General features: G+C 39.4%; 4 protein-coding genes across 4 annotated transcripts; 2 read left to right on the forward strand and 2 right to left on the reverse strand.

Annotated features, from left to right (window-relative positions):
- Window positions 1-14,143: 14,143 nt before the first annotated feature.
- Window positions 14,144-15,385, reverse strand: LOC119546894 (C-type lectin domain family 4 member G-like). The gene is made up of 2 exons (XM_037853517.1): window positions 15,151-15,385; window positions 14,144-15,089 (listed from the first exon to the last, which is right to left on the reverse strand). The coding sequence occupies exons 1-2, from the start codon at window positions 15,365-15,367 to the stop codon at window positions 14,203-14,205; spliced, it is 1,104 nt and encodes a 367-aa protein (XP_037709445.1). The 5' UTR covers window positions 15,368-15,385; the 3' UTR covers window positions 14,144-14,202.
- A 6,008-nt stretch (window positions 15,386-21,393) lies between these two features.
- Window positions 21,394-22,950, reverse strand: LOC119548489 (tubulin-specific chaperone C). Its single transcript, XM_037855763.1, has 2 exons — window positions 22,717-22,950; window positions 21,394-22,645 (listed from the first exon to the last, which is right to left on the reverse strand). The coding sequence occupies exon 2, from the start codon at window positions 22,627-22,629 to the stop codon at window positions 21,559-21,561; it is 1,071 nt and encodes a 356-aa protein (XP_037711691.1). The 5' UTR covers window positions 22,630-22,645; window positions 22,717-22,950; the 3' UTR covers window positions 21,394-21,558.
- Window positions 22,951-23,366: 416 nt separating this feature from the next.
- LOC119548350 (CD209 antigen) lies at window positions 23,367-24,671 on the forward strand. The gene has a single exon (XM_037855565.1). It carries the CDS (start codon window positions 23,426-23,428, stop codon window positions 24,617-24,619), a length of 1,194 nt encoding a protein of 397 aa, XP_037711493.1. The 5' UTR covers window positions 23,367-23,425; the 3' UTR covers window positions 24,620-24,671.
- A 542-nt stretch (window positions 24,672-25,213) lies between these two features.
- On the forward strand, window positions 25,214-26,160 carry LOC119548351 (collectin-11-like). Its single transcript, XM_037855566.1, has 2 exons — window positions 25,214-25,455; window positions 25,516-26,160. Exons 1-2 carry the CDS (start codon window positions 25,242-25,244, stop codon window positions 26,094-26,096), a joined length of 795 nt encoding a protein of 264 aa, XP_037711494.1. The 5' UTR covers window positions 25,214-25,241; the 3' UTR covers window positions 26,097-26,160.
- Window positions 26,161-26,330: the final 170 nt, after the last annotated feature.

Here is a 26,330-nt window from a genome sequence, read left to right on the forward strand (position 1 = left end):
GCGGAGGGGCGGAGGGGTGTGGCTGAGTGGTATAATGGCCACGGAGAGTTGAGGCGCCGCGCGTCGACCATTGAATTTATATGAATTTATAATTGAAAATTAAACAACTTGCCAAACAAGCTTGGTAGTTGCCGGCAGTTCTGATGCTCTTGAAAACTTTAAATAAACTCACCTGATATAATTTATTTAAATGGAAATTGTTTAAAAACCTTATATGGAAATTATAAGATCAGTTTTATTAAGTATATACGAAATGGATAATGCTAAAAGTATACTTTGCTTAAGCGTTTTAGAAATCATTTCTAAAGCTGTCAGAAATTATGCAATATTTTATTTGTAATACGATGTTATTGGTACTAAAAGGAGCCGTATTTTCCACTGCATATTTTTAGTAAATTCTTAAATAAATAAAATTGTATATAAAGACTATATCTTATTTCTAAAAGGGAAATATTTTATTCTGTGCAAATGTATTAGCTTATGTATTTTAAGATTTGTATAAATCATATCCTTGCACTTCATTGAAAGTCCTGGGCCAAGAAGCTGATAGTTTGGTTGGCCAACCAAGAGTTACTCAGCCTCGAGTGGGATTCAGAGAATGTTTTCCGACTAAAGCACCTGGCCGTAGATCCGACATAATGAATGGCTTATTTAACTCACCCCGAAATGAGCTCGGCTGGAAGAGTGAGGCAGGCACGTTGAGTGCAGGTCGGCCACGTTGCATTTATAATGACAAATGCATTTTTGATAAAACCCGCTGAGCGTCAAAATTCGCATTAGTGTGCGTGTGTTTTGGCCTGTATTCCTGTATTCCGGCTAATTTGTTTGCCCATCGGCAAGTGAGTTTGTGTGTGTGGGTTGTGCGAAAGCGATATGTCAATTTGGAACACACACCCACGCGACATACCTATCAAATTTATTATACAACATATCCATGCTCCCGCAGAGAAGCATTCAGCATTTCGCCATTTCGCCATTTCGGAGCCACCCACCGAGAGCTGGAGCCTTTTGTTCGCCGATAAACTTAATTTGAATAATAAATTACGTTGATATTTAATCAGCGTTGTCCTGCGATAAAATCCAATGGGCCCCCGAGAAAATTCTGGCGGGGGATGGGGCGAAGGGGGGTCAAAGCGACTGTCGTGCAGCTGATAATGGTTAAGCCGAGGGTCCTGGCCGCGAATCCTTCGCACGCACTGGCCATAAACTGCATGAAGTCATTATCGTTAAGCGGAATTTGTGTTAATCTGATAACAAAATTATGAACAATTAAGTCATTGCATGCGAATTGAAAATTTAAACCGCAGCAGTTCAACAAAAAGTGCGATCTGAAGTGAATTCAAAGCGACATTAATGCCACACTGGGAGAAACAGGGGGCTAGTTAGTACAAATACTCCATAAACCATTAATGGTTGGCTTCCCAATCTACATTTATGTTCGCATATTCCAAGGATGTTTAGTATTTATTTATTTATAATCACTTTTCTCCGCATTTTCCAGTGCACTGTCACATGGCCAAAAGGAAAACACACATAAACATGAATACATTGTTTGTTTATCTGTACATAAGTGTAATACACATAGACCAAGGGCCAATGCACTCGGGAAAAACATCCAGACGTCGCACAATGAGAGACAAATGCAAATTAAGCCCGTAAACAATGCCGCATATTCATATGCCACTGGCGGCGGCACAAATAAATTGGCCTAAAAATATAAAAAGGCTAGAGCCACCGCCGCAACAACAACAAAAGTTGTACATTTCGCTTACATGGCAATTATGTTAAAATATTCAGGCAGAAATGCGATGCGAGGATTGCGAGCAGGTGAGACGTAATGACTGCCAGATGACCTTTATGGTGGAGAACATGATGTGGATGTTGTTATGATTATTGTATGAAATATCATGGGAGAGTATAACCATTTAATTTGTATACATTTATTTGCATGATATAAAGTAATTAAAGTGAATATTGAGCTTAGCTAAAGGAGAATCTTTCCAAGACCATTTTACGTGTTTCTAAAAAGTAAGTAATATATTTTTTAAATATTTTAAGTGTCCCACTAAGACAAAATAAAAAAAATAATTGTATTTTGTCAAAAGTTAACCCGAAACCCGAATTTTGACCCAAAAAAAACAGTATTTTGTACGCAGAAAATCAATGAGTAGTCCAATTATGAAGTGTCATACCGCGTTGAGTTAGTAATACAATTCACAATTGATTGGCATTAAGCCCAACAAAATTAAATTTTTTACGATTTGTTGCTCCCCTAAAAAATTCCAAAAGGTGCCAATAATTTAATTTTTTTTAATCTACCCAAATGTGTTGTGGATCGTGAGCTAAGGTTATAAAGAGCATAAAACGATAATCCTTTAAGCTATATCACCAATTAAACCTGAATTATGACCAAAAAACTCAAAAAAAAACTTCCTTTTTGGCCACAAAACCTTAATCCGATTTTCACCAAAAAAACAAAATGTCCAAATATGGAATGTCATGCACCGTTGAGTTCGTAATAAAATTCTTAATCGAATTGAATTAAGACCTAAAAACTAAATTTTTGTTTCTAAAAAAATTATGAAAAATTAAAAAATAAAATATTGTATTTTTGTAATCTACCCGAAAACGATGTGGATGGTTAGCTTAGGTTACTAAATGGGCAAAACAGTCCGTCTTTTAAAAACGGCACCTAAAAACTTTAAAAAACATTGTGAAAAGTTGTTGTTTTTAGAATAAGTTTTTAATTATTATCCAAATAATTGTTCAAGCTAAACTCACACACTCAATGTACCCAATATAAATGAGTAAAAGGTACAATAAACAATTGCCAAGGGCTATGGGCCAACAGAAACAGCAGAAGTGGCTAACAAATGCGCAATAAAGTCATTAGAAGTCAAGAGCAGCCCTCAGCTGGAAAGTATGCTACGATATACGATTGTCCCCCGGTTTTTCGAATTCGTGTGCGTGTGCAACATATGTTCCGCATGCAATTTCATTAAATAAATACAAAACAAAATGGCAACACATCCAGTGCATGCCCCACAATTATGGCAGGTGCAGGAGGGGCATTCTGCGGTTTCCGCCGGAAATGGCACACTAAAAATAGGAGCAAGCGCAGAGTTGTCAGTTTCAGAACAAACAACCAAAACAGCCAAAACAAAAAAACCTAGAGGACCTGAAACCATTATAAACTAATGAGATTTAAATGCAAATTCTAGTTTCTAGCGTTAGTCCCGGGGGCGTGGCCAGTGGCCATTTGTGTGTGTGTGTGTAAATGTGGTGGCAAATGACTAAATTTACATAAAAACCATTCTGCCGGCAAAACGGCGTGAGAAGCGGTTTACCCACCGAAACTTTCACCTGCCCGGAAAATTAGACGCCACCACCTAAATACTGGAATCAGGTAATCCAATTGATTAGTGGTTGCATTTAAAAAATTACCAAATCAATTGAAGGGAAATACAAAATATGGAATATTCTGCAAGTTGAAAGCTAGTAAGTTTATTAAATTATTAACATTTTAAATTTAAATTGTTCATCAATATATGGCCTTGCTTACACTTTAATTTATTCAAACCATTTTAAATGAACTGCTGGCATTTCAAAGTCCAAAATATCTGCAACCCGATTCTCTGTATCATTTTAAATATAACACTTTTAATTTTTTTTGGTTGCGCCTTCATTTGGTCATTGCGGTCATTTTGGCAAATGTTTGCCAACGACAAGTGGTCATTGTCATTGCTGGTTAACCCCTCCCGTTGCCCCAACCACCTTTCCAGCCAACAGCTGCTGCAAATTTAATTCAACCAAATGAAAAGTGCGAAAATTGCTGAAAGTGGCAATCAAATTTGCATGCTTGTAAATATACAATTTAAATGAAATGGCCACTAACTTTTTCCACCCACATTCTCGCTTTTTTCAACCCGGCTAATTGCTTCTAATGAGCAATCTTAAAAAGATGACACACAAAATAAAAACAACTTTTTCTCGTTTGCTGTTTGTCATGTGTCGGCAAAATGTTGACAATGAAAATGATTATGACTGACTGCATGCTGGGGGTGTATGCTATACCAAAGCGGAGCTATAGGGGTTAAAGTCTGGGGGGGGGGGGGGGGGGTTGAGGGTCTAGGGAATGAGCCTTGTCGGCTGCTGTTTGAAATTGCTGCGACGTGTAAATGTCGCTAATGTGTCGAGGACACCTACAACGACAATGTGGAAATAACAGTGGAGTGCACTGTGAAAAATAAAAAACTTGTTGGAGATTTGATATCTTTTAAAATTAAATCTAAGGGTGTGCAATGTATATGTACAAACAGCTGCACTGTTAAAAAACGTAGGATTACCGAAGATTTCATATTCAATATAAATATTTGTTGCTATGTATTTCATCAATTGCTGTTTTTATTCGTTTTAGTTAATTTTTTAGATTTTAAACTTTGATTATAAAATGAAATTCTTTGTAGTTTTGAGTACATATAATGTTTAAAGTAAGTATACTATCATCGTTTCTAATAACTTCTACCTTGACTTAAAATAAGCCAATATTTTTTATCAATTTGCATTTATTTTTTCAATGCGCTCATTTGACTAGATGAAAAAACTATTCGAATACTATTATAATAACATAGTATTACTGAAAGATCTGCAACATAACTTTGAAAGAGTGAGCACTTCAATATAGAAGGAAAAAGTCCGGGCTATGGATTTGATAAATGATCTTATTTAAAATGAAGATTATACTATTTAGAATTGTAAATTATTATTCGCAGTGCCTGTGTGAGGATGTGCTACTCTACCGGCGATGTGAGGAGGACGAGGGCATTGGCCATCATGGCCAGCTGCAGGTAGGTGTTTTGGTAAGCTTTTGGCCTTGTCTAAGCCAATGTCAAAAGCGCTGTCGCTGACAGAGAATCAGAGAAACAGAGAAAGAGATGGGGTGAGAAAGGGCGAGAAAGGAGGGCTGGACGGCTAGGGGGCGGGACATTATGGCACACATCGTTGGCCATAAGGTTAAGCTGTTTTCATCACACTCCCACTGAAATGAGCCGCCAGCTGTCGCCATCAAAGTCAAAGTGCTGCAAATTAGATTTTTATGTTAATTAAAAAGGTACGCACACATTCTAATAAACATTTCCCCAGGCAGCCACCACACATACGCACACTCAATTTCCCAACAGAAATCCGATATTCCCTCTCAGTTTCGGCAAATCAATTGGTTGGAAATGATCTTAATTCGCTTAAGAAAATTCGCCAAGCAGCAGACAAATCGATGATTGAGTGAGTGATGCACTGAATGATTGAGTCATTGACTGAAGCTCGAAAGCAACTCACCGAATGGGGACGTGACTTACGACAGGTGAAAGGCGAAAGGCGAAAGGTGAGCGATTAAATGACAGAGATTCCCAGCAGCTTATTGAGAGATTAACCCTTGAGTGAGCGGAAAACTTTGTGGGAAAATTAATAGTTGCCAGACAAACGAGGGGAGTACTGAAGTCTAGTTTAATCTTCTTTGCTTTTATTTGTTAACCTTAAAACACATCTTGAACACTCTAGTTTAATGTAATTTAATATTTAAAATTTCAATTACGATAAACTACAATTGACAAAAAAACCAATTATACAACCAAAATATATTTTAGTTTAAGTTTATCAATCATACCTTCTTTTGATTTTGATTAAATACTAATATACACTGGCATAAATGTCGCATAGGTATTTTAGCTGTTACTAAATCTTACCTAAATATATTTACTAAAATTGCATAAATTTGGGGAGCGTAGCATTTGAGAAATTAAATTACTTAAGAACATGAGCCAGTAGACAGTCAGACAGGCAGTGGATATGCACATTCACATATCCCCCTCCGAAATGCGAATCAAAGAGTTGTCAGCCTGCAAGTCAAACATCCCCGTGAGCCAAAGCCACTTGTAAAGTCAAAGTCATTCAAAATATATGCATACTTCATTTCATAAATTACGCTGGCATTAAAAGCGCAGATAGACATTACCGCCCCAGCAGCCCGGTAACCACTTACCCACCCACTTACCCACCTATTACCAGCCCCAAAACGAAGTTCTCAAAGCAATTGATGCGCAACATAAATCTTCGAGCATGTGAAGAGTGCACCCCTCAGATCCGCAAAGTCAACCTGAAAAGTGGGAAATGCCTGCGAGTTTCGGATTTCAGGAAAGGCAGGGGAAAGCTGGAAAGGACCTATCAGTCGCTGCTATTTATCATTTAGGTACTCTCGCCGGTTAGTCATTTTTTCTGCGGCATTTTCCGTTCGCTCGGTGTGAGTTATTGCAATTCTGCAACAATTTTTCTTTCGAGTGCCGTTGGCCACTTCAAGACTTTCATATCAAGTTCAGCTCGGCGAGAAAAGGATTTGAAAAGCGGAACGACGGCAGGTGGTTCATCTATATTTTCCCCCCGTTGCACTGCGGTGAAAAATGGCCATCATTGATATGAAAATTTGGTTCAGTCAGGGGCTCAATCAATTTCGAGAGCTTTAACTACTTTCAGTATGAAATTTAACTTTATTTTTGTATATTACATTGTGTAAAGTGTAGTGAAAATATCTTAAGTTCCTTGAGTGATCTAAAATAACACCTTTGTTGTTACATTTTACAAGTAACTAATGGATTGCCGTCTTATTTATATTAATTATTTTCAAACCCCAAAATTCAGAGTACCCCCATTTATTTACCGTGTAACCTGTCACCTCTCCCCACGGCTGTTTTGTGATTTTAATGCCGATTGACAAGGAGTAGAGACCGGGGAGAGGGCCGGTCCCCAGGAACGGAAACTGAGACTGAAGACTTGGTTAAGTCAGTGTCAGGCTGTGTTATCCTCGCTGTCCGTCCGTCAGATTCTCCCGGACGGACAGACGGACAGGCGGACGGACGGGCAGGGCCTTCGTAATGGACTTGGCACTTTGCAACTTGCCCATTCAAAATGTGTGTGTAAGAAGTTTAAATCGCATCCAGCGGCTGGAGGAGCAGAAGGACTGCGATGCTCACACTTGAATAAATACCAGGACGAGCCGGATGACGACGATGGCGACGCTGTCATTGCAATTGCAAATAAATAAGAAAGCCGGCGCAAGGATACCGAGGAATCCAGCAGGATGGGCGACAAAGTTGCCCAGGAGCAAAATGGGGGGTTTTAAGTTGCTTGTAATAAAATTGCTGCAAGGACTTGAGAAAAGTGCAAAAATGAAGTGCACAGATGCTTATCAACTCGGTCTCTCCCCCGCCACCCCATGCTCCCAGCTTTTCTCCGACTGCAATCGCTGTCTTCCCTCAGTCAAGTTGCAGATACTTTTGCTATGATTTAACCGACACCTTCACTGGGGAAAAGTCGGGGGAGGAGGGAGAGTGGGCCAGCCAGATAGGGCAGTCTGTGTGGGTGTCAAAAAATGAGAAATAGCTCCGGTCCGAAGGCAAAGCTGCACTGCAAGAAATCTGTAGGGAGGCTTTCAAAGAAATCATATATGCAAGTGCCGAAAAATATGCAACCATCTTTTCTAATATTCAAAATCCCTAGAAACTTGAAGTGGAAGAAGAGAATTCTAGGATAATGTAACAATAAAAGCTATATTTTTTATGAAATTGAACAGCAAATGCACACCAAACTTCCGAGTTGCATACTTTAAGGCACCTCTCCTAATGATTTCATAACCAAAAAGATTTCAGCCGTCCTAAACGCCCTATTTTTTACCAGTACCTTCACCTGCTTTCATTTTGGGTAAAAAGAAATGCTAAGTAGTCTGTCCGTAAGTCGGATGTTCAGAAAAGGGCAGCATGTGGGGGGGGGGGGGGTTTTCCAGGAGCAACAGGGAGAAGGGGGCGTGTCAAAGCTCATTACTTGTTGTCATGTTGCGATTACGTTGGCAAAGCTTACGTTACGTAAATGTAATTCATAGCCGTGTGGGATGCAGGAGTGTATACTCAAGGACTTCTCGGGGTGGGATGGGATCCCAGGTATCCAGCAACTTCGGTGTCATTATGAAGTGTCTGCTCCTGTTCCAAGGCCCCAGACCCAGACTCGTGTCCTGTGATGTACGGCTGTCATTTCACACATGCGAGGAGCCGGAGCAAGATTGTCTGACTGATTGTGCATGGGTCTGTACTTCGTATTCCGTATCCCCGTCTGTGTGATAAGCCTTTGCTAACTAGCTGCCTGCTCACAGATTTGTAGCAGTTACTAAAAGTTCACTTACGGCAAGAAGTCTCAGCCGGGATAAGAGCGAAAAAATCCAGAAGGGGGAAAACCCAGGGGTAGAAAACACAGAAGTAGATGGAATGAAAACAGGAGTCGATCCATGAGGCAGCCAACTAGCTGGTGCTAATGTGACTTTTCCCATAACAAGCTCGCTTGTAATTTTCTGCTAGCCAATTGTCAAGCGATGAAAACTATTTTACCCGTTTGTAAGCCAATAAGTGTGTGCTGCATGTGGGAGGTCTCCTCTTCCGATTCCACAAGTATCGGTTAATTAAAATGAGCTCGGAAACGGAAATGGAAAGAAAAGTTTTGCATTAACTGTAGTGCCCAGCAAATGGAGTTTGATGGAATTTTCATGAGCATGTGGCTAATTTAAAAGTTCTCAAATGTTCAAAATACAAAAATAATAATTTAGGGAAATTTTAAAATACCTAAAAATAGCGGCTTTAATTGCTCTTTCGAACTGTTTATATACTAAATATATGCTGTATGCTGGGAATGCCTGTCTATATTATTAAGAAATAATTTTATTAATCCTTAAATACCCATCTAACTAATATGTTTAGTATATCTCTTGATACACCTTACCACTAAATCATACATATTTAACAATACAATTTTAGATTTTAGGCTAAACTTTAATTATAAATACATATAAAATTCTGAAAATAATTTAAGGCATGAACAGAGCCTTACGGCACATAAAATTCTCCACCAAATACTCCGTTAATTAAGCCCATCCCCCAAACTTTTCCGATAAAGAACCGATCTGATCACAAGTTTTGCGAAATTTAATATCCTCCAGACAGTATCTGAACGGTTTATCAATCCTCCAGTTCTCTCTCTGCACAGAAGGCATTACCATGTACGAGAAAAAATAAACTTTGCCAAAGCAAAAATTGTTACTAAATGGTTTATGCACACATGGAAGCTGAAAAAAATAGAAAAAACCGAAGAATAAATAACAGAACAGAGCAGGGAAAAACAACAAGTTAGAGGAACAGGGAGCTGGGAAGAGAAAATAAATGCAACATGTAATGATTGCAAAAGTTATAAAACGTAAATTAAGTTGAACGAATGAAGAGTTACCGACCGAGCCAGCATAATGTAATGAAAATGGGGAAAAATGCCACGAGGAAAATTCAGCCGACACACAGAAGCCAACATGCTCGCAATGTTGTTTTTCCAACTTTTAATGCGGGATGCTGTCGAGAAAAACTGTTGGGGAAAACTATGAAATTAACTGCTTATTAAGGCCAGGCAGAGAAGCCGGTGATGGATTCCGGACTGCTTTTCCAGGACTACTTCAAGTTTGTCAAGTGAAACTTTCTGCCAAATGGCATGGAAAATGTTGCCACAAGCGGGAAACAGACGACGTCTGTGGGATCATTAATTATTTTGCTCATTAGCGTGTGTAAGAGACATTACTAACCATGCAACAAATGCCGCATGCGGCATGAGAAAACTCTTGGAATTTTCTTAGTTAAGGTCTCGGTTTCCTCTCGCATCGCCTCGCAGACATCCTTCGTCCGTGGTCCTTCGTCCTGCGAATCTGTGTCGTGTCAAAAGCAGCAAATGCTGCAAAAAATTGCAATTGAAAATGGCACACAGAATGCAGATGAAACGTAAAGTGTGCGTACGATGGTAAAGTTTTTGGAGTGCCAATACCCTGTATCGATTGCGTAAGTAGGATGGGTATATTGGAAGGGCAGATAAGATGTTCGTGATAAGAAAATAGGGTAAACGTTTAAATACCTTTTTTTAGTTTAATTTTTTTAGACAACATAGAATGTGGAATTTAGTTGATTTAATAATTGTTTCATGTTTGCAATTCAGGTATAAAGAAAAAGGTTTATTGCAAAGATAAATAAATTGAAACAATGTTTTTACAATTTTCGATTATTTCTTTTTTGAAATGTGTAATAATTAGTTTAGAGTTTTCTCTCCTTTTCCTCAAAATCCATTGCATATTTATTTAGCTTCCTGCAATGATGTCTTTTGGAATTCCGTGGTGTGCAGATTTTCCTCAAAGTTTTCTGAAAGGATTGTCCAAAAAGTTTCTAGTTGGGATTTCTGACCCTTTTCCAGTTTGTTTTGAGTTTTTAGTTGACCGCCAAGAGACTTTTGTTGATTCTCCATTCAGTTAAGTCCCTCCTCGAAACAAGTAAAATTTTCTTCAGAGTTTCCTATAGTGATGTCTCACCTATTATAATAACCCATTATATCACATGTGTTGAAAAATATGGGATAAAGAGGTACTAAAGGTAACTATCCATACACTTCCAGGTATGTCTATAAAACTAATCCGTAGTACGAGTGGTTTATTTGTTGTTTATTCTAATAAAATAAAATAAATAAATCAATCGCATTTGCTTTGAATCTCAAATATAAAGGATTAAGCTGAAATGTTTGTTCGGATAACACATAACAAAATATTTATTTAATTATTTATAAAAAATTAATAATGAAAAGTAAAAAAATCAATAAGATATATGAAAGTATTTTTATAAATTTGTTTTTCGGTACCTTTTCGTCGATTTTCAAATTTCAAGACCTCTTTTCCGTTTTATAAAAGCAATTGCAGACGGCAACAACTAAAGTTGCACTGGCAGCATCAAGATGTCGTTGCTGTCGTCATCGTTGTCTGTTGCGTCACGTAAGGGGAAGAAGGGGTCAAAAGGGGTTCGAGGGGCCGAAAAGAACTAGGGAAGAGCATTCAAAGTCAAATCTACACAATGGCTTCAAAATGTGTGCTTAAACATTTTATTTATCACGCCAAATGCATGCATATGTGAGCAGGAAATGGGCGAACGTGTGCGAGTGAGAAAAATATGCGAACTTTCTGCATCACGTTGCGGGTATTCAATGATTTTTCAAACACTTTCCCCCGTTTTCCCCCATCGCATTTATCGCAATTGTCTGCATTTCACACTGTTTTTCTTTTTTTTCTGAAAAACGACCGATGCTCTTCTTTATCTATATGCTCCTTGTTTTTCTTGGGGAAAAGCTCAAATTTTAAGTTGGAGTCAAGTTCTGAAAGGGGGTTTGTCGGTATCTTTTAATGCTGCGATAATACTTTCTCCAACTTTTACTCTTCAGCTACGTGAGTCATCATATAAAGCCATCAAAATAGTTGGGAAAGTGTACCTTTTTTTTCTGGAAGGAATCCGAGTGCGAAAACAATTAGTTTGGCTTGGGAGGATAGGTCTGTAATAAATGTTATTCCCTTGTTTTTATTTTTTAAACGAAATGTTGTATCCAAATATAAAAATATAATAATTATAATTTAACTTTATGTTTAAATCAAAGTGTGATATAAAAAGGTAATAAGTCATAGTTTATTGTACCTTGTCATTAGGATACATTTTAAAATATCCCATAAAAAGCAATATTCATTTAGTAACCCATTTAAAATATTACAAGATTACGAAATCTCTTAAGAGCGGCAAATAAAAGGTAACTCTTTGCGGATCCTTCATTGTGCCAAAGTAATTTCTTTCTTTTAATTTCCTTTTGGACTTCCATCCACCCAAAAACCCCCCTCTAGATTACGACCTGTGAAAATCTCAACTAAAATTAAAAGCAAAAAAATTAAATTAAATGCAGTGGACCATTAAACGGGCACATAATCATTGATCTTTTAATCAATTTGAGCGGGCCAATAAAACGGCGAAGAAAGCGAAGCGGGCCAAAAGTCATAAAACACTGTCTATATACCTATATATATGTATTTATACGGAAAGTTAACCTTTGGCTGCGCAGATTAGGGCAACTTTTAAATGGTTTTAATGTCTTTTTTATGGTCAGAGAACCAGAACCCAGTTTAACCTTCACGGCGTATGAGTAATGAGAGTTTTAGTGGCCTGGGCCTGCATTGATTTTTCATCTTTCCATTTTCCCCCAAAACTCTACCCTAATTACAGGAGCCGGTTGTATAGCTGCTTTTGGCCTGTCACAAGATTAGAGGAGGGCAAAGTTTCCATTTGTCTGATTTTTTCCTCTTTTTTGGGGAAACTTCCTTTACTCTGGAGGCTGTGTTATGACATTGTAAGCGTCCGATAAGCAAATGTCACAGAGAGGGCGTCCAAGAGGGGTCAGGGAAAGGGTCAAAGTAGCAGTCGCCTTCTGCCATTTGTCATTTAAATTTCTGTGAAAGGGCAAGAAAAATAAAAATGGTTGTTCAACCAAAAGAGAAAGAGATACTACACTGAGGGCAAAATGGGCCAGCTTTGGTTTAACTTAATATTACTTGGGTCAAATCTCTTATAAAGCTGGCCAAATCGAGATTTTACAGTGATTAATTGGGATTTCACCAACATTCTCACTTTATCGAAATGTTAACAAAACATTTTCTGAGTGCAGCCAAATTTGCATCTCTTTCTGTAAGTTCACCGAGGCCCCTGCAACCTTTCCTTCAGTTTTGGTTTTATCTTCGGGACGCGTTTCAGCTCCTCGAAACGAATAAAAAAAGTTGAAGTGAAAAAGTTAAGCAATTAACAAGCTGATAACTTTTTCGGCCGACTTGCAGCTTTCGCTCCTCGTCCCGTCTCAGTTTCTTCCCGAAATTCCCTTGACTTTTCCTGCTATATACCCTCGAAATATATACCCTCCCTATTTTCATGACTTTTCATTTACTGTTTGCATACAGTTCGGTGTCACTTTCGAGCTCAACCCCAGGGTCTGGGGCCATCTGATGATAGCCCCTGAGGGCTAAGAGTTTTACGGCCCAAGGGTCGGCGACTCCGGAACAAAGCGACTTATCCAGCGTATCCGGTTTTTATGTGCTCATACGGCATAATTGTGGCCCCGTAATTGGCCTGACAATTGCACCAAATGCCGGCGAAAATGAAAATGCCTCGCTGCCCGCTTAAGTAGGATATCAGACTTCCTTTGTGCGAGTTTTGTAAATACGTATATATGCGGAAAGATATATCCTTATCGGGCTTTATGCAGCGAGATGTCAAACAATGGACGTGCAAATGGTTCTGCAGCTCTTAAAAAGGGCAATTAAAACCCAAACCAATTAAATGCTCGGAGAACCTTTAAAGCTGACAGTTTATTCAGGGAAAATGTCACAGTCAAATTACAATTGCCTAAGGAACAACAAACTTTCACCTTATGAAGTTTTTACACCCAGCAAAAGGTTTATAATTAAGGTAAACGAACATAATATACTTAGAGTTCCATTATTCTGGTTTTTTAAGATACGGCTATCCCTTGGCATTCAAAGGAATCTTCTGAAAAAAGAGTTAATGAACTACTAAACGACTAATGCATTTTTAAAAAATAATACCCTTTCCTTGACAAACGAAAACCTTGTGCGTTCCAGCCTAAATTTGAACGTTATTTTTATTTACCAAAAAAGTTGGTAGTTGCCATGTTGAGGGTCTCGACTGAAGGTGTCAAAATTGGATGCTATTGATTGGAAAGTATGGCTTTCTGTAGACCACCGAGCTGAAAATAGGATTCAATGTCAACATTAATGGGTAATATCATATATATACGAAAGTAAGTTTCTCAAGGTTCAAATGAATAGAAACACACAAACAAAAACATAGATTAAATTCATTTGAAATTAAAAACAATCGAAATTCAGAGGAAATCCCCACCGTCGTCATCGTTCCTATCAGCTTTCCAGCATGACTTTGAATAATCTCAATTTATTATATATTTAATATATAAAAAAAAAAGATTTATGGAATACACGAGAAATATAAAAATACGTATATAACATTCTTAAAATTCAATTAAAACTGAAAAGCAAAATATTCATAGCAGTACGATTTCAGTAGAATTCACATGATATTAAGATTCCAGTCTAGTCAATTAATTTTTTAAGATTAAATGAACGTTTCCTCTAGAACTAAATTAAAATTGTTTTCCCAAATAAACAATAGAGAAATTGAAAGAATATAAATAAAATGCTTAAATTTTTTATTTTATTTCTTATTTATAGAATGTTTATCAATTTTTTAGCTAAACTTCAATGTCACTTTGGCAAATAATATGCAGATTTTGGGCGCACGTCTCATCGTTCATTTCGCCGCCAACAAGTTCAACGCATCTCTCATTGTCCGCTATATTGTTGGGTTCTCCACTTCGCCACTTCAAAAATTGGGTTTTCTTTCCGGATGCCTCTGACAGGTAGTTCTTCTTGCTGGCTCGATCGTTTATGCCCAACCAGTAGCGTTTATTATCCAGTTTCGCCGTGATTGCATCCAGTTCTGCTTGGTCCTTAACGGAGGCTATATAGCCACCCATTTCGCGACAGGTGCTCACGGCTGTATTCCAGTTGTATGCATACTTGCTATCGATGTAGAAAAATCTGGAGCCGATTGGCTCAAACTGCGGCCGAACGATCTTTGTAAAATTGAGGGAAAGGGTGTCCAGTAGTGCGGCCCGTTGAGTGTCCATCCTGGTCTGTATGTCCTTCTGTATATCGGTTTCATGCTTCTCCATCCGATCCATTCTCCCCTCAAAGTCCTCTGGAATCCTCCTAAGAGCTTCCTGCAATGATGTCTGCTGGACTTCCATCTTGGTCAGCCTCTCCTCAAAGTTTTCTGGGATGGTTTTCTTAAGTCCTTCCAGCTGGGATTTCTGTTCCTTTTCTGCGTTGATCTGAGCTTCTAATTGAGCCCCAAGAAACTTCTGTTGATCCTCCATTCTGCCTAGTCTCTCCGCGATATCAAGTGGAATTTTCTTAAGAACTTCTCGAAAAGATGTCTGCTGCTCCTCCATCCTGACCAGCCTCTCCTCAAAGTTTTCCGGGACGTTATTCCTAAGTATTTCCAGCAGGGATTTCAGATTCTCCTGGATTTCCGTCTGCTGACTCTCTATTCTGCTTAGTCTCCCCTGATTATCCTCTGAAAAGTTATAATTCTTGTATATATTTCTTAGTATATAGCTACTGAACTTTAAACTTACTCTGCATTGCTGATTGGATTTTCTGGAGGTCTCTTGTGACATAGCATTTGCTCTCCTTGGCAACGTAATTGAAGAATGGTAACATTTTTACCCACAGTTGATTCGCCGGAGTATTCATTACACTTTTAGGAGAGTCGCTATCCAAGGATTTTGCCTGCAATCCATATAGATTACAGGCAATAATTGCAATCGAAAAATAACTTCCGAGATTAAACATTTTAAGCGCGAGTTTAAAGGGAACTGATGGCAAAGTATAGCTTGGTCTGGGTTTTATAGACCCCTGAGCTGCAGGCCGGTACACCAAAGCAAGATAGTCCATAGACGCCTGAGCTGCAGACAGATAATCTAAAATAGAATCCTACCTCATCGTTCTTATCATTGGTCGGTAGCTTATGACTAAGCGGCAATCGAATATAAATGAAATTATATAAGCATGGTTCTTTTATTTATAATCTAAAATAGAATCCTACCTCATCGTTCTTATCATTGGTCGGTAGCTTATGACTAAGCGGCAATCGAATATAAATGAAATTATATAAGCATGGTTCTTTTATTTATTATCGGCTTAAAATGTAAGACCTTTAAAATCCAATACGCTTTTTAGGGGATATATTTTTGGGGGAATACACACGCCATTTGACACATCCCCCGGCTAATGCTAATGCACAATTCTCGGGAGTTTATAAACCAGATATAAGGATGCAGAGCGACAAGATAGCGAAGGAGACAGTGGCAAAAAGATGGCCATCTTTATGCTGGGCCAAAAACTGACAGAAATAAAGTGAAGTTGGTCATAAATTTGCTTTTACGCCAAGATGACTTCATAAAGCGACAAATACGCAAAGCATAATGCCGAGTGCAGCCAACCCAAAAGTGGGGATAAGAGGGGGATGGATGGGTGTTGGATGTTGGGGGTACTATATATAGGGAAATACTGGATGAGTATGGGGCGCAAAGAGGCGCCGCAATGCAGGCAACAAAAATTGTTGTGTTTGTGTCTGGCTTGGCATTGTTGAAGAAAATGGGTGGCTGGAAAATCGGGGCCGGGTGCAAACGCCTGTCGCCGTTCCCAGACGTCGCTGATTTATAAGCATGGCTCAGACCCGACCAAAGAAAGCGATCACAGAAAAAAATACTCTTTGTGGGGGGGTGCCAAAAAAACCTCTAAGGGTTTGAGACCTCCTAAAAAGGTGTCTAATAGTATGTTTTGGAAATACGAAGTTGGCATCGTATAAGCATACTCTTAGACATGTGTATTTTTAAAATGTCTTAAATGTCTAATCAGCTAAAATTAATTTTTAAGTTTGTCACGATAAACACTGGTTTTCCTCCATTTGATCAAATTTAAACAACTAATTTTATGAATTAGTAATTAAATAAAGCGTTGCCTACTTTTAGACACCTTATGGAAAGTTAATTAATTCACAGACTTCTTTTTATTCGTAGCACTCATTTTCTTCCAGTGCACCCTGAGGTGGGGAAATCAGGGGGAAATATGGGACCCCGGCAGATAAGAGAGATGCAGGCTGGGGGCTTGATGCCAAAGCCGAAAGCTGAAAGCTGAGGTGCTGCCACGCGCATTTTTTCGATTTTGCATTGCATACTTTTTGGCTGAACGCGTCGCTGCTTGGCATCGGAGAAAGTGGGGAAAGCGGAAGGAAAGGGGGCCGAAAGAGCAGGGAACGTCTCGATTTTTTACTTTGAACACAAATATTGAACGTTTACATTACTCCCCCCCCCCTCCTCCTACAGGACCCCCTTCCCACCCTCGAATGCCACGCATGAAAGCGTTGCAAGTCAGCAACGGGAACGAAGAGAAATGGCCAAAACGAGCAAAGCACAACGAAAATGGCAAGCAGCGGCAACAAAAATAACAAAAACGCTGGAATGAGGGAGCCAGCCAAAAGATAGCTATGCACTGGGAGAAATAGTTGAATTTTAAATTGGTAATTGGGGAATAATACATGCCACGTTCTAACGGAAAGACTATAATTTGTTCAAGTATTTAAAATTATCCTGGGTGTCAATAACGTTTAGAAATCAGACTAAAGATGCCTCATAAAATATATATGAGCATAGATTTCCTGGTTAATTATGAGTTATATTAAAAAAAAAATATGTATCTTTATTACAATCGAAATAAAAAATAATCTTTAAAAATGATTTTAAATTATAACTTTTTATTGATGATCATAATGACTAGATTTCGACTTCTATTTCGCCTTAGTCTACAATTAAAGTGTTTTTCCAAGTGTAAGATCGGAGTGCGGAAAGCAAGAACGGAATTGCAAGGGGAAGCGAGACGGAAGGAGGGAACGAGAAAGGGACAGAGAGAGACAGCAACAGAGCAGCTTACAAGCGCATTTCGATTATTGTTGATGTAATCATAATTTTTCATTTCCAAAGTAAACGATACCACTCCCCTTTCCCTAGCCCACGCCCCTTTACCACCCTTGTTCAACGCATAAAGAATCGACGAGAATTAAACGAACTTTTCATTTATTTACACGAAAAGCATGAGAAACGCGTTTAAAACGCGCACCGCGTCGATGATTTAAGTAAACAAACAGCAGGCGGAATGGGAGTGGTATAGTTGGCCGAAGAAGGGAATACTCTAAAAATATAATAGCTATTACAAACTTTACAAATATTTAAAAAATATTTAATTGCACTAGTGTTTAATGGAAAAATAAAAATGATTAAAAATCTTATTTGAAAAAGAAATCACTAAAGTTATGACACCGCTTAAAGAAAGGTTTACAAAATAGCATTGGTCTAGCGAATTCTGTAGTTCCTTGCATACTTCTAGGCGTCTTAGGAAGGGATTTCAAGCCACCTATTGGTTTCTGCGCAACTCCTGATAAGCTGTTCTTTTAAAAATGTCATAAAATAAAGATAGCGTGCTTTTTATAGGGTAGAATAAAACCCACAGCCAGGGGAGGCGGATGCCACACGGTGGGCGGGGCGGGATGACAAGGCCTGGCAGAGATTTTCGGTTCGGATCCGACTGTGGTCGCAGGGGGGATTTTGTGGGGGATCTGGGCGTGAAACAGGAGGGGCTGCCGGCTGTCTTGCATCATTAATTACAATTTGAGCTGCACACGCAGAGCGCAGATTCGCGATTCGCGGGAATTCGCAGCGGGAAGGGTTGGAAAAAAGCGAGACAAGCTGCGAATAAAAAAGGCCAGAAGGAGCCTGGCATAACCCCAATCCTGGACATTTGCCCAGGAGCCTACCATCCTCGTATATATTGGATATATACACATGCACCCACCTCTCCGACACTCTGTGGCTGCGCTGACATTTTAATTGCACTGCATGACTCCCGTAATTCGCTTAATTAATCAACGTTCTTGCGCTTATCAATATCGGAAAGAGTTTTTAAAGGTTTTCGTTGAGAAAGCGTTGTGAGAAATTACAGAGCCAATTCAGTAATTAGTCTTCTATTTTTGGAGGAAAGAAAGACTTGACTTTGTTGCACTTTCTCAAGTCTGAAAACCTATTTTGGGTATAACGTTTTTAGAAAATGTAACTAATCTTGAAAGAGCCACATAAACATAATATATAATGGTATGACTTTTTTTAAACATTTTGTTTTATTATTTTTTACAGTTTATGACTTACATGGGGCTTGAGTGATTCTTTTTATGAATTCTGCAGCTTACCAAAACATGCGCAATACTCCGCCCAGAAATGCAGCCTGGAACTTAGGAACCTATAATAATCTATCAATTATTTTCTACAACTTTGTTGATTACTTCAAAAGGTGCACTTTGTGCCAAGGGTTACAAGGCGTATGAGTTATATTTGAAACAAAATAAAATATGGATAAATATTGCTGATATTCCTCCAAGAATATTTAGCATAGCCCTTGTGCTTTGGGAATGTAAAATCCCATTGTAACTAGTCTTAGAACTTGTATATTTTGGTCGATTGCGTTAAGGATACACCCGTTATCTTGGGTGTTACATGGCGTATAAGTGATATTTTTTAAAAGAAAGTTAAGTACGATTCCAAACTCCTGATATCCCCCCAAGAAAGTTAGAAAGCCCCTTCTGACCTTAGGCCTTTGAGTGGGGGCCGCTTAACTAAATGCGTAAATTAGCATCGTAGCCCACAACAGCTGAGCCATAAAATCCGCACACAAAGGCATTTGCGGATCGCATGTGGGTCAAAGTTGAAGTCGGGAGGCGAGGAAGGAGTTAAGGCGAAGGTGGCGCGGCTCGGTAATTTTGCAGTAATTGAAACCATCAAAGTGTGAGAGGGACAGGCAATTACGGGCACTGCGATAATATTAATGTGGAGGCGGTCAGCATTGTTGGGGTCTCGGTCTTATCGCAAATGCGGCGAATATTATCTGCGATAATGAGAAAACTAATTGTGAGCTATGCAAATGTGGCAGCCCCAGATGCACCTGTCCTCGTGTGCGTGTGAGTGCGTCAGTGTGTGTGTGTCGCAGGTGTGCGTGTGTGGCCGGAATTACCAACACTGTTCAAGTGTGAAAGCAATTAGATTTGATAGTGCATCGGTTCATTTGAATAAACGGAAATAGCAGCCACTAAGGACCGAAAGCTTTCAAAAAATCACCATCTGGAACTCATATATCGAACAGAATTCCAAACTTCATTATTGAAAAAGGTTGCAACAGAAATATTAACCGAATCTAGAACCAGTCTGAAAGAAATAAAAAGATTAAAGAGATTAAATCGCCTATAAATAAAATATAAGTGTAAGAGTTGGATGTTGCAGTTGCTATAATCTATTGTTTCAAACGGGGCTTATCAGAGCAAGCCGAATACATTCAAGAAAGAGCACATGAAATCAACTTTTAAGTTGATTACGAGTTTCTTCACAAAAGGAATTAAGCTTGTAGATCGGAAACTTAGGCACATATTTACTATTAAATTTTGTCCACCAATTAATATATTCTTGAGTGTGTTTTTAAAATAGCATTTACCTTAAATAAAATATTATAATAATAGTGATGTTTTTGTTTGAGCGTTTTCTATAAACTTCAAATATGTATATGTTGTAGTTTCTTGTTTTTACCTTTTCACATTCACAAGAAAGAACGCAACGTAGACCGCAATGTTGATTAGATCTTTGAGGGCAACAAAAAGAAACGTGAAAATCCTGTAATTGCCGGGGTTTTTCTTGCATTCTCTAACTTCACCTTTTGTCGGTTTGCACTTTCAAATTTCTCCATCATCTCTTTTTACTGTACCATTTTTTCAAAATCTTCAGAATTGACAGTTTATTACTTAACCTCAATCTGACAGTATCCTTATTGCCTTTCTCCTGCTCGCAACATCACTGCTATTCGTGTAATTTGCAGTTCAATTACCTCGCTAATGTGAGATGTCTCCAATTCATTCCCCTTTCTACACCATGGGGATATGTAGGAAGGTACATATAAATGGGATATAACCCTCCTTCACCGCCTGTAACTCGAATTCGTTAATTATTTTGACAGTCGGCCATGTTGACAGCCACAAAAGTCAACGGCATGGGAGAATGCGATTAACCGTGAGAGAAAGGCGAAGAGCAGATACTCTTAAAAATATCAATAATAAACTACAATTTAAATAAAAAATTATATACAATTTTAACAGGATATACAATTAAAATAAAAAAGAAATCAAAAATAAAGAGAATATTGAGTATACAAAATGTACTATTTAATCCATTAATGATTTTTATGCTTCCTTGATACATACCAAATATTTTCCAAGCTATGTTTATATTCTTGACTTAAACAATTATGCAGCTCTAATTAAGGTGCCTTTGTAGTGCGAAGCTGTAAGACAAGTAGAGTGGTTTCGTCAATATGGCGACTTGAGAGGTCCTGTTGTGGCCACATGAAACTTGCATGAGGTCCTGTCGTCCTCCCACTCCGCAAGTTGTGCGGCAGCCACAGCCATTTTGGCCAACCACTGATTATGCCACATCCGAAATGGACATGTCAAATTAGCCGGGACATATAAACAAGAACAGATACATGTGTGTTGCCCATTTCGAACTTTAACTTCCCCCAGCACAAAGACCAGTATAAACTACTTATATGCCGAGAAGGTATGACTTTACAGCAGTAACTTCAATTATAAAATGTTAGGGCGTAAATATGTAGCAAACGATTATAAAATCAATTTTTTAAAAAGGGACGAAATCGTAGAAGTATCACTATACTATTGTAACATTTTAAAATACCCCCGGCACCCAAAAAAATGGAAAACCGCTAAGAAATCAATATAATGGTTATTTAATCAACACGCTTAAAGCTATTTACACAGATCGAGGGGTTATAGACTTGGGCCCAGTAATTGGGGCCCTTAGCAGCAGTTCCCAGAGCAGCCAACCGAGGATGACACCGTAGGCCAGCCAGCCGAGGAGCAGCCGCCGATGCCGCCACTAAATGATGGAGATGTCCTTGACACCCTGCTTGAGCCCGTTGTTATTGTTGCTATTGGCGATGAAGTCCCGCCGCAAGGCATTCCAATTCGGATCGGGATGGTCCTTGAGCAGGCTCCAGTTCGGCGAGGGCACATCCGGCGAAAGCCAGTTGAAATCGGCCACGTCCGTGTAGTTGTTCTGGGACTTATTCAGCCCCGAGGCCAGATAGTCGGCTTCCAACTCCGGATAATCGTAGTTAAACTCGCCAATCTCAATTTCCTTGCAATCCTCGATGATGGCGCGACAGGTGACATGGATATATATGCGAATGCCCCGCGAAGAGTGCAATCTCAGCTGCTGGCAGGCAATGGAGAGGGTGCACTCGTCCAGGTTCTCGGCGAAGAAGGACCTGGCAATGGGGCCGCACAACAAGGTGCAATTTGAGGCCCGGGACACCTGCACAGAGCCGGGATGTCCTTGCAGTTCCACCAAACAGTGGCTTACATTCGAAATGGTTATATCCTGACCATTAACCTGGCTGGAATCCAAGACTATATGCTCGTTCTTTCGATTTGCAATGGTCCAGCTAAAGTTAGAGCCTAGTTTTTCCGGAACTTTGCTGGGCTTGGCATCGACTATGTCCTTATTCGGGCTAGGTTTTTGCTTTGCGGCAGTCTTTTTGCCACTGAAACCGAACTTTTTCTTGGGCATCAGGCGCTGACGGGTTTCATCGCTCACTGAAGTCAGGGTGTTCAGGACGTTCTGACAGGACTTGATCTTGAAATCTGAGAGGAACATGGTGGATGCCGTGAGATAACGCTGCAGGTCCTGGATCTCCAGGGTTATGTCGGCGAAATTCCGGGCCAAATCGCTGGCCGGGCCCTCGGCACACTGTATATCCTTCAGGCCCTGCTCAATATCTAAGGTCCTTTGGGTAAAAGTCGAGGAGAAGTAGTCAACGCCCTCGTTTTGCACCGATTCCTTGGAGCGCTGCTCCGACTTCACATCCAAATAGTTCTGCCGGTCCTTGTTCCGCTTGTTCAGGCGCTCGAGGACATGATCCTTTCGATTTTCCGAGTCACCCTCCATGATTTTCTCTATCGATCTGCAGGGAAAATATGGTTAAAAATCAATTTCCAACGGGCAAAACTTCTTGTTTCGGGCTCAATGATTCACCGTTGTTGTTGTTTTTCTCGGCAAGTTGCGCAGCTGCGTGAAAATTCGGCGAAATCGTGGCCTTTCCTCTCGGGAAATCTCTTCTACTTGATAATTTGGATACCCCTCCTCGAAATTTCGGTAGTTTTTGCTTGTTCCACAATTTTTTTGTTCAAATTTTTATTTATTTATTTATTTGCAGTTATTGTGTTTATTTATTATCGATAGCCGACCACCCGATATCGATAAACGATGGGCGTATGTTCAGAGAACAATTGTCGCCTAACCAATGTGAATGGCAATGAAATCAGACCAGAAACTTACATTTTCTGGCAACGCCAAATAAGTAAAAAGATGCTATGCGCGCCAAATTTAAATTTCAAATAGTAATTCTAGTACTGTCTTTATTAAACCTAACTAAACTAACACGAAAAAACGATTGTTAAAAAAGATTTTCTTTAATTCATAAATGTGTTTCAAACTGCTTTACGACGTATGACACATTGAACAAATCGAGATAAGAGGAATCATCTGGAAAGCACAATTATTTTAGCTGATATGCCCCCATGAGGAAATGAAGATAAGAACTAGCCAATGAAAGTGCCAGAAGAGGCAAGATATTAACAATCTAAGTATGCGACTTCAGTAGATGCCCCTTTCTTATCGACTTTAGAGCTCTTCAAACAAATACATCCAGAATCATTCCGTTTCAATTCCTCGCTGCTTGCGGATGCAAACTTTCATCATGTTCAGGATCGAAACCTATATTATGTATTCATTAATTGCGTGGAATCTGTGTGGATGCCAATCGGAATCGCAGGATAGTGCCCGGTCTGTATGCCTGCTGCAAGATCCGCCGAATCAGTGCGGGGAGTTCTGCCTCTCTGTGCTGGAACCCCTTTTGGGTCACATTGCCAAGCACCAGGAGCAATGGAACACCTCCGATGCCCTCAAACTAAACGACGCCCAAGCCAAACTGGACAGAATCCAGACCAAGTTGGACTGGCAAGCCACATCCCTGGGGGATTCCCTGAAGAAAGTCCTAACCCAGGACTTTCAGGATAAGCTTACCAGAATGGAAGCTCACCAGACGGACATTCAAAAGTCAATGGGTTCGCAATTGGATATGCAGATCAATCTGGAAAAGCAGCAAAAGTCCCTGGCGGAGACTTTTAAGAGTATCGTCCCGGAAAACTTTGCGGAGATGCTGGGCAAAATGAAGGAAGAGCAGACATCTTTTCAGGAGATTCTTAAGAAAATTCCACTTGATGTCGAGCAGAAACTTGCTACAATGCATGATCAACAGAAGTCCCTTGGGGCTCAATTAGAAGATCAGAAATCCCAGCTGGAAGCTCTTAGGAAAACCATCCCAGAAAACTTCGAGGAGAGGCTGACAACATTACAGGAAAATATAAAGAAAATGCCGGAGGGCTTGGAGGGAAGACTGGAGAGGTTGGAAAACAATCAGAAGGATATGCAGACAAAGATGGAGGCTCAACAGGTCAGACTTATGAACACTCTTACCAAAATTTACGCTAAAGTCTATTGGCCGAAGTTTGAGCGAATCGGCTCTAGTCTTTTCTTTATCGATCGCAAAAATGCATACAGTTGGCTTACAGCCGTGAACACCTGTCGCGAAATGGATGGCTTTATAGCCTCCATCAAAGACCAAGAGGAGTTGGACGCCATTAAGGCGAAACTGGGTGGGGAGCACTACTGGCTGGGCATCAACGACCGAGACAGCAGGGGGGTCTACGTATCCCACGCATCCGGAGAGAAAGCTCCATTTTTGAAGTGGAAAAGCGGGGAACCCAACCACGGTGAAAGCGACGAGCGCTGCGTTGAACTTGTGAACGGCGAGATGAACGATGAACCGTGTTCCAAAGAGAAGTTTCTAATTTGCCAAGCTAACTTTGATTTGTAGCTTAATACAATGCTGTTCTGTTTAAAGAGAAATACAACCTATTAAAACATTACTTAATTAATTGAATTATTTATTCCATTGCCAGGCAGGTGTTAGTTCTCTTGTTCTCCTACATAGCAATAGCATTTACATAAGGGGTGTTCTGAGGAAGGGCCAGTTTTCCAGAGACACGTCTAACTATCTTATTGACATTTATTATTTTCCTCAAAATTAAATTATTAATCGTTTTGCACAACAGAGGTATATAAGAGATTTTAAACAAATATGTTTCTTTGATATTTATAACGAGTAGAATCTGTTTAAACAAATCTAAAAATTACAAGTAGAAGACTCTTTATCCGAGTTACCATTGTTATCAAACAAAATTTGAGACCTCGAGTTAGGTATGTTCAAAACGATTTTATTTAAATAAAATTCATAGCATATAAAAATTGTGTCCTCAGAAAACACTGTTTCTTCGAGCTCAATATAATTTATGGCTATATATGTGGGCAATGCAGAGAAGAAAGCTTTTCCCGGTATATTGGACCTATATACAAGACGAATATAAATGCGGTCCACTTTAGTGAAGAATATTCAGTTCGTTGGCAGCGTTTGCCACTTGTTGTTATACGCGCTAAGTATGTTTAAAGAGGCCATTTCTTTTTCGATCGTGATTCTTGCCTGGACTTCATATGGGGCCCAGGCAAAATCCTTGGATGCCGACTTGTCTACATTTCCACAAGACCCGGCGAATAAACTGATGGTAAAAGTGTTACCATTGCTTGATCATATTGCCAAGCAAAGCAAATGCAATGTTTTCGATGATCTGGACACAACCCTGGAAGTCAAGCAGAGTAAGATGAAAATTGAGAGGGAAGACTTCTTGAAATCTTTAAAAATTAAATTTGTTCCAGAGGACATCGCGGACAGACTAATAGCCATTCAGAAGCAGCAGAAGGACTTCCAGAATACTATCGCATCATTACAAGAATCTTTAAAGAAAATCCCCGAGGTCTTTGAAAGAAAGGAAAATATTCAGAAAGATGTGCAGGCGAAGATCGAGACTCAGCAGGCCAAACTTATGGACACCGTTTCCGAAATTTACAACAAAGTATTTTGGCCAAAGTTTCAGCGAATCGGCTCAAGACTCTTCTACATCGATAGTGAAAGTAGTCGGGATTGGTTTGAGGCTGGAAAAAAATGTCGCGAAATGGGTGGCTATATAGCCAGCATTAAGGACCAAGAGGAGTTGGTCGCCATTACGGCGAAACTAGATGACAAACGTTACTGGCTGGGGATCAACAACAGGGATAATCATGAAATCTACGTATCCGAGGCATCCGGCAAGAAAAATCCATTTTTGAAGTGGCGCCCTAAGGAACCAAATAACGCGAAAAAAAATGAGTACTGCGTCGAACTTGATAATGGCGGAATGAACGATCATCCGTGCTCCGAAAGTCGGTACTTAATTTGTCAAAGTGATAATGAAGTTTAAAATCTTTTTCTTAGAAATTTCATTTCCTCTGAAAATTGATGTAAAATAAATACAAATATGTATATATAAAAATATATTTTACTTTCTCGTGTGCCTTATTAATATATACCCACATATTGTCGTTTTGTTTTCGAAAAGAATTTAAATATATATATAATTTGGTTTAAGTCCACTGTTGCTATTTTATTATTATGTTTATTATTAAATTTGGTTGAATTCTCTGAATGCTATCTC

Source organism: Drosophila subpulchrella, chromosome 2L (genome assembly GCF_014743375.2).
Source record: "Drosophila subpulchrella strain 33 F10 #4 breed RU33 chromosome 2L, RU_Dsub_v1.1 Primary Assembly, whole genome shotgun sequence".
NCBI lineage: Eukaryota > Metazoa > Arthropoda > Insecta > Diptera > Drosophilidae > Drosophila > Drosophila subpulchrella.